The 9,722-nt window shown below is 34.7% G+C and overlaps 1 protein-coding gene across 1 annotated transcript in view; it reads left to right on the top strand.

The window, feature by feature from the left end:
* LOC149784593 (uncharacterized) overlaps positions 1–9,722 on the top strand; it is a 160,091-nt gene that overhangs the window by 127,347 nt on the left and 23,022 nt on the right. The window contains exon 12 of the mRNA XM_089933014.1: positions 6,002–6,240. Coding sequence (XP_089789140.1) covers positions 6,002–6,240 — 239 coding nt within the window. The remainder of the gene's footprint in view (positions 1–6,001; positions 6,241–9,722) is intronic.

Below are 9,722 nucleotides of genomic sequence, written 5' to 3'. Positions count from 1 at the left end.
GGCTTATTCAGAGTTGCAAGTGGAAACAGATCAGGACTCTACACAGGATGCGAAGGCTGCTTTGGCCAACTTAGACCTGATATGACGTGATACATGTTTGCGGTCCAAATCGCTCAAGCCGCATCATACCCTGGCTTTATGGATGTCCCTGTTTGGGTCACTGTTAATCTTTGGAGGGAAAATTTAAGAAGATCGGAGGCAGGAAGCTTAAGAAATGCACCTAAAACCGGCCGCTCATCCCACATGTGCTTCGAAAAAAATCAGCCACTGAGGAGGGACAATAATCAGACCAGGGACATGAGATCTTTTCAGTTAACTGTGCAGTGTAGATCTCAGCCAGTGCCAGGGAAGTGTAACCATGCTATGAGGCAACCATACAGAGGCGACAAGAAACCAATTTACTCTTCCATCAGACATCCTAACTCTAGACATTGATATACCCTCCCCACTGCCCGCATATATCGTACTTGCAATTTCAGGCTTACTGGATAACCATATTACCTCATAATGATTGGGTGATCAAGGTAATTTTGGAGGGGCTTCGGATTTAATTTATCCAACCCCCTCGCCATTACTCATCTCCCCTCTTCACAGACATACCATCAGTTCTGGAGAAGGATGCCTATCTACAAGAGGAAATGCTGTCAATCAATGTGTCCTAACAACTGTTTTCAACTATGCAACAAGAGATTGGTTTCACTTTAAAAAAAATTGATTGCAGTTTTTAAATGTTGAATAAATAAAAGCCTATTTTTGGCATGGGATCCATGTTTGTCTGTGTACTGTAAGTGAATTTTTTAGTTAATTGGGTGTCTGTCTGTATGCTATAGGTGAGTTTGCTAGTTAATTGGGTGTCTGTGTGCTATAAGAGAGTTTGCTAGCTACTAGGGTGTGTCGTTAAAACAAGCGAGCAATGTAAGTGTGGGAAATTCAATATTTGAAATTTCAGAGTAATGCCATTTCTGAATGATGGATACACACTTTTATATCCCAATGATATGCAATTCGTGGGGGAGGATATACAACTGTTGCTATTGCAGGCTGGCTGCAATTAGTCTGTTGAGAAGCATATATTTATGAAGCATGAAATGATTAAGGTATTCCAATCAAACTTGGCACATGTATTAAGCAAATTGCTTACATGTACCCTTTCATTCTTTCAATTTCGCATGTTATTATTGAGTGTTTTCACCCACCTAGCCATGAGGCCAATCCTTCATGCATCATCCATTATGATTAAATCATCAATTGCTATATTTAGCTTATAGAAAACTACTGAACTAGTTATGGCACAGATCATTTTGACATCCAAGGCTTGCATGTCCACTATAAAATATGTCCAGCACTATAAAAATAGTAATACCCTATAAGCGACATTCTAACAATAAAAAGCCCGAAAATAATTCTCTGAAATTGGATTGAAAGCATATACCAGTCCCTCTTCAAATATGGCCACTGTTACTACAAATAAACAATGAAAAAACAAACATGAAATGACCTTTCCAGAATTGTTGACAAGAATGTGATCAAACTTGATAGAAAGCATACAGGCATGATGACCTGTGTACATTGTACAGATTATTAGACTTCAGATATTGCCACCATTAATTTAATTAAAGATGGAGAAAGAAAAAAAACCTTTTAAACAGTACCCTCAAAATTGCTGTAGAACTTAGTTTGTCCCTTTGACAGTGTCCAGGAATGAACATCATTGCAACACAGTTGCTAAAAGAACTAGAATAACTTTTAAATGACTTTTGTGAAATAGCTGAACAGATTTATATGTAAAGCATCCTAGGACAAATACCTATTAAATCTATTTATATAAATGCTAATAATCTATTAGATATAGACCAAATTACAAAATATGAGATGAATACATTTGAAATTTAAATGCGTGAATGGCACTTTGATTTTTTCAGGAGAATACTTGATAATACTAACATAATTTTTATAAATATGAATAAATAACAATATCATAAACATCGTACAAATTCAAAATTAAAGTTATTCAGTCTGTATGATAATGCTTCTTTTGCTTTTACAAAATTAATGTTAGTGTTATCATGCATTCTCCTGTTGTATCAAGGGGTAGCACGTTTCCATTCTGATTATTATTCATTTGTAATCCTCTATAATTATTTGAATATACCTTAATGTTCTGTCATGAGAATACAGAATGACTCTGCATAGATGAGAATTATTTACTATGTTGACATGCCTACATGGATGATTATATCACCAACTTGTAACATCACTTTTTGGTGATGTATGTATGGTCAAAGGATGGTATAGTGGTTGATGCTTCTAGGCAAGGTGATGGGTGCTGTTAACCTGAATACCCAAGTTAAGATCTCCATAGAGTATGAATAAAAAGTTATTTAACCTGTATGATAACGCTATTTACTTTTATTTATAAAAGTTATATTAATATTGCAGGCAATCTCCTGTAGAAGCCAGAGACAGCATGTTCTGTTCCGTTTGGTGTATTTTTGTAATCCTCTATAATTATTTCAGTATACCAATAACCTTGATTTTTTTCTTATGTAGTCAGAATGACCTTGGTTAGATGAGAACTAATTACTAGGTTGACATTAAGTTGTGTCTGTAACTTGTCCATTTTTTGGTGATGTGTGCATGGTCAAGATGGTAATGGAGATGGTGCTTACAAGCAATACAAAGGGTGCCATTTCAATATAGGCCCGGGTTCCAATCCCTATAGATCATGAATTAAAAAGTCTCTAACCTGCATTATAATATTGTTTATTTGCATTTATAAAAAAAAAATTCTTAGCATTATCAAGATTCCAGTTACAGGGCTTATATATATATATATATATATATATATATATATATATATATATATATATATATATATACAGGATGTATGTATGCTATATAAACGATATGTCAGGAGATGAATACATTTTTTATTAAATGGGAACAAGGCTTGACGAGTCTCTTTTCAATGAAATATTTATACGACCAGTGGTATATTATTGATACAGCGTACATACTATACATATATTTTATTTATATCACATACAAATGCACATACTTTCCTTTTGAACAGACTTAAGATTGATTACAGGCAGCTTGGTATTGACCTAATGATTGATATCTTCACATCCCTGTCGAGTGTATAAACCAAAAAATGTAGTTATGTGCCTTTGTGGCTATTCACAATCACCGTTGTATGTTGATACGTTGATTGATTTCATGTTTGAGTTTCTATTTACATTCACATTGATTAAATCAGTGTACGAGACACGGTTTAAACATGAAAGATGGATTTAATGAAGAAAGTAGCGCTCTACAAACAAATGGAAAACTTCTTGAATAGTGAACACAGCCATTCACATCCAGGCACATGAAAATTAATGTCGAATAGAAACTAAGCAAAATTACAAACAAAAAAGAGATAGTTAAAACATTTTAATATATTTACATTTGATCTAAGTCAGTCTGTTGTGTGTGTGTGTGTGTGTGTGTGTGTGTGTGTGTGTGTGATTTGTGTTTTTTATGTAGCTTTTACAAGTTTGCAGTCATATTTCTATGATATATGCAGTGTGGCAGATTAGAATGATATCTAGCACAGAGGCATCATGCCGCAAACATGTAGTATGATGTCCTACCCAATCACATTATCCTGACACCAGGTATATCAATCCTAGCGCTAATCTTTTAATGCTGAGTGCCGTTGAAGCAGCTATTAGTACCATTTTTGCAAGTTGTTGGTGTGACTCGCCTAGGATTCAAACCTTTAACCTCCCGCCTCCGGTGGAGATGCTTTCTAACCACTAGGTCATGGGGTATTCTGTTTTAACTAACATTACTACTGACCATACCTTTGTTTCTCTCTGTCTCTCTCCCTTTGGTCAGTTTGACATAACTTTTACTATCATTCATATGTCCAGAGAAATTGTTGTATGACACAAGTGTCTTTTCGTGGATTCTCTCCAGTATCTTGCTATGATAGTTCATCTTTCTCTTTTTTTCTCTCTCTCTCTCTCTCTATCTATCTATCTATCTATCTATCGATCTATATATATATATATATATATATATATATATATATATATATATATATATATATATATATATATATATATATATATATATATATATATATATATATATATATATATATATATATATATATATATATATATATAGATATATAGATATATAGATAGATAGATAGATAGATAGATAATTGAGAGAGAGAGAGGAGAGAGAAGGGTGGGCTTTTGAAAAGTTCATATCTAAATAATAATAATAATAATCGATTTTTAAAACATTGTAATAGGTTTAAGAAGCAACAACACGAACAACAAAGCATTACATACATTACAGTATGTGTGCCTCGTAACCAAGAAATGTACCATATAGTGTCGAGAAGTTATTGCAACTTCGTATCTTTGATTACATAAACACTGTAGATAAGTCACAAGGAAAAGTGTACACATACCTTCAAAGTCTTATAAGTTACATGGTGTAAATTAAGTTTCAAGGTTTTCATCCAGCCCAAATTTATTTTCTATCCTACTCCAGGTTAGTGCTTATTTTGTCCCTTATGTATGAGAGGGGAGGGGAAACGGAAAGCAGAAAGGATTGCAACGGAATTGTGTACCATATTAAATTCATTTGGAAAATTGAGTTTATTAATAACTTATGTTGTTATTTCAATATGTCACTAATGAATGGATACTATATAGACCTAGAATCAACAGAACACAGTTGCAGGAATGTTTATATATGTGTATTATTGCACCATGGACTGATGACAATGTGATATACCAATAGTACTGATATATCAGATTGCGTTATATCAACCAGTTAAAAGTATACTGTACTTATTACATATAATATGGAGCATAGTATGCAGTAATGTTCCTCTGTCTGTTTTCAATTTTGATTTCACATAACAAGTCAAGCTCTCTAGCATTCCTCAGTTGCCATTCTCAGTTGATTAGTTGCTCTTGGGCTAATAAACAAGTTAGTTATGCATATTGATTTCAGAGACAAAGGTTAAAATATAAAGGGTTAGTGTCCCTGAATGAACATAACTTGTTTCCAAACAATAGTTTCAGTTTTCCACCATCTGTAAGTTAGTGGACTTTGAGGATGGCTTTTCCTGGTGATAGGAAAGGTGCCAAATAATGTTGAGGTTTTAGCACAAAAAGGTTTAATTCTCCACCTTTACAGCTAACAGACTTTGTGGATGACTCGTACTTGGGATCAGGAAGATTTTTGGTTCGAAAAGATCAAATGTCGAATTCACTGTGACTGAAATAAAGCGCATTGTTACTAGATAACAACTTCTGTTCTCCATCATCTGTAGTGATCAGGTTTTGCACTTGGTGTATGGAAGAAGCATATAGATTTCTGGTTTATAAGGTTGAAAGGTAAATGTTACTGTGGTTTCAAGAATGAAGATAGTTTCTGCACAAAAATATTTGTTTGACATCCTATCGCCTGGACTAAATGTATTTGACGGATTTATTTTGATGTATGGGACAAGTCTAGTCTGGGACCAAAGGTCAGAAGTCAAGATCACTGACGAATAGGAGAACTGGTTTTGGTACATAAATCTCAGTTATGTACACAGAAGACTATTCTACGCAGTTCAGGGGTTTAATGTTCCATTCATTGTGCTCTTCTTTTTGCATTTCCTTCAGTTTAGCACTCTGTGGAATTAAATGTTTGGTTGTATTTATCAACTGAAACTTTAATTCAAATTATAATGTTGCAAAAAGGATGTAACTGTTTTATTCTGATTTAACAAAATATATTTATTTAATTGATCCAAACGTTAAATATAAAGTAAGGTTGATATATATTATGTTTTGTTTTGCTTTTGAAAAATGCAGTGTAAAAATAAAGGCCAAAAATTAAGACCAGCATAGATGACTTAAGCATTAAGTATGAATCTTAGATTACATCACATAAAAGAGTCATTACTTAATTTCAAATCATGTGACATATTGTTTCTTTTCAGTATTGAGATATTGAGAGAGAACATTGTGTTGGACCCAATATGGTTGATTGATGCCCTGAAGTCCCTGATCAATGCTCATTCGGACCAATCAGAATGTTCTGCTGACAATGGCACTCAGTCAACCAGTTCCACTGACAATGGCTCTCAATCAAACATCTCTGGCACTCATGCTGACAGCGCTATCAGACAAAATTGGATCGACTTCAAGGAGAAAGGAATCCTTACTTTAGATCTTGTTGGTATGTACATATCTTATATTCTTCCATGTTTTACAATATATCTTCATTTTGTCCCTCACCAAATAAGTTAAGAAGGTATATGATATTTCGTCAGGACAGAAGGTCTTTCTCTCATTGGTTTGTTCAGTATATCCTCAATATGTAGGACCATATTTCATCTACACTGAGGGTTATTGATATGCAGATACATCTAAACAAACATAACTCAACCACACTGAATATGATCTTTGTGACCTACTGCACATTAATGTGTGACATGTATTTTCAGCTGTTTGCTTGTTATACGCAACATATTTTGAACCATATTTCGCCAACGCTACTGACAATGATGCTCAGACATTCCGGCCCACTGGGAGTGCACACCCACAGGAATGATCTGACTCCAAGGAGAAGGAAATGTTACTTTCTTGTCTCTAAAGCAAGTTTTTAAAATAAGGGTCTCATCTCACCAACAGAATTGGAAGGGCAAGTAATAACTTGTATTTTCATTTGTTCATTCATCTTTTAATTATGCATTCAATATCTACATCCCTATTTAACTTGCTATTCTAAATATTGGTATGTGGATGGTATCTCAGATTTTCCAAAACTAACGCAGTGACCTAATTGAACTCTGGAGAGATTTTGTTTTCTAAACCCTCAATGTAATTTTTCCATTTCACATTTGACAGATGAAAACGGATATTTGGATGCATCTCATGAGCAAAGATAGCCATACAAATACTAGGTTAATGTGATCCATAAGTCGTGATTACATATCCTTTACCTGCTCTGCTATATATTGCGTTACCTAATTTCACATACACATTACAAAATTAGTATGCAGGTATATTTCTTGGAAGGTAACCCAGTCAAACGATAACTGGGTCAGTATTGCTTATGTTTTATGCATGAATCTTATTTCTATTTTGAACTATCTGTTATATATTCATTATATTTTACCATATTGCATACACACTTACAATAACTGTAATGTGATTAGATTTTAAGAAGAGTGTCAAAATCCATATCAAATACATGTCATTGTAACAAGATTTGTGTGAATGTTTTTGAGACTAACCATGAATTGAGAAAACGAGGTACCAATTACTCTTTGAAAATATGCTTTCCTTAAATTCCAAGTATTTATGTACCAGCAGAAATGTTTTTCTTAGCATCATGAAAATTGAAATGTGCGAAAGATAGATTGTGTATGTGTTCACATTGTTTATATGTACACAAGTGGACCACAGTGAGCACCACCGTCAGGGCAAAAAATTGAACAAAATCACGATTTTAGCTTCTATTAATCCTAGTGCAGATGTTTCAGCCCTTGTTTGAAATGAAGCCTACAACTGATCTGCATAGCATTAATAGAGATGCAGCAGGTCATGCAAATCGCACAAAAGTTGTATGCATTTGGACACTTGAAGAACGGTGATGTGTGAGAAGTCCCACAAATTTAAAGTCTTACACATAAAATGTGCTCTATATTGGATACAACTCTTTTATAACCATTAATCCTTAAAGCGCTTGTCGCAACACAAGCCATGACAGTTAAGATATTACAGTGTTCGTCATGACATTCATCTTTTTCATGCAGGTTACTTATGCATCTGAATTCTTTAGCTTCGGATGACCGGTCATTAAGCTAAATTTGATTGGCACATTGTTCCCTGGAACAAGCATTCTGTCATAGTTTGAACCTTGCATCAAGGAAGCTATACCAATATGTGTGTAAAATATGGGCTAACCAGTAAACTTAAAATGACTGATTCCCAGTTTGGTGCATCTTAAGATGACAATTTCATTCGGCAATTACATGATGATTATATTGATGATTTCAAAGGTTTTAAAGTTAGACCAAAAATAAGTGTTTCCAGTTGGCTGATGGGCCACATTCTCATTGCCAACCCTAGCAATTCTTCCACTAAATTAAAAATGTTAAAGAAATGAAGAAAACAAATCCTGATAATGCTTTGTGAATCAAACTGCACCAGTTTTGCACATACTTTGAAGCGATATGTGTTAACGAAAAGTCACTTCCGAAAGATTCATTGTCAGTACATGGACACTATAATGAAAACTGTCTACAGGAGGACGTATTATCAGTACTTACACAATATGATAGTGAAAACTGTCTACAGCAATATATATTGTCAGTACACGCACATAATTATGAAAACTGTCTGCAGGAATATATAGTCAGTACATGCACACCATTATGAAAACTGTTTGCAGCAATACATAGTCAGTACATGCACACCATTATGAAAACTGTCTACAGGAACATATGGTCAGCACTTGCACACCATTATGAAAACTGTATACAGCTATATATAATTGGCCTGTACATGCAAACCATTATGAAAACTGTCTGCAGGAATATATAGTCAGTACATGCACACCATTACGAAATTGTCTACAGCAATATATATTGTAAGTACATGCACACCATTATGAAAACTGTCTACAGCAATATATAATTTGTCAGTACATACACACCATTATGAAAACTGTCTGCAGGAATATATAGTCAGTACATACACACCATTATGACAACTGTCTACAGGAACATATGGTCAGCACTTGCACACTATTATGAAAACTGTCTACAGCAATATATAATTTGTCAGTACATGCACACCATTATGAAAACTGTCTGCAGGAATATATACTAAGTACATGCACACCATTACGAAAACTGTCTACAGGAAAATATGGTCAGCACTTGCACGCCATTATGAAAACTGTCTGCAGGAATATATATTGTCAGTACATGCACACCATTATGAAAACTGTCTGCATGAAAATATGGTCAGCACTTGCACGCCATTATGACAACTGTCTACAGCAATATATAATTTGTCAGCACATGCACACCATTATAAAAACTGTCTGCAGGAATATACAGTCAGTACATGCACACCATTATGAAAACCTCCTGCAGAAAAATATAGTCAGCACTTGTACGCCATTATGGAAACTGTCTACAGCAATATATAATTTGTCAGTACGTGCACACTATTATGAAAACTGTATGCAGGAATATATAGTCAGTACATGCACACCATTATGACAACTGTCTACAGTAATATAAATTTTTCAGTCATTCACACCATTATGAACACTTCCTGCAGGAATATATAGTCAGGACATGCACACCATTATGAAAACTGGGAAAACTCCGGAAAGAACCACCGCCTCACGAGAAGCTACTTCCAAGCTTTCTCGCATACCCACATTGGCTGAATTCGAGACTCAAACCGACGCAGACATAGGTGAGATGGCAGTGATCCGTAATGGAGAGCGCTTTAGACCACTCGGCCACTGAGGGCCCCTTGAAAACTGTGCAGTATAGACTAAATGAGCAAAGTTTCCAAGCTACATCTGGACCAGTCTCAGTAAATGGGATAACCTCATTTAGATTATTGTCAGCATCCCTCTGGAGGATCAACCACATGAAATCACATTATATACCAGTGCTATGATGATGGGTTTGG

This window comes from Sinohyriopsis cumingii, chromosome 14, assembly GCF_028554795.1.
Source record: "Sinohyriopsis cumingii isolate HCF-2022 chromosome 14, ASM2855479v2, whole genome shotgun sequence".
NCBI classification, from domain to species: Eukaryota; Metazoa; Mollusca; class Bivalvia; order Unionida; family Unionidae; genus Sinohyriopsis; species Sinohyriopsis cumingii.
Note: the sequence above shows the minus strand (reverse complement) of the source record. Positions and strands in the feature narration are given on the sequence as shown.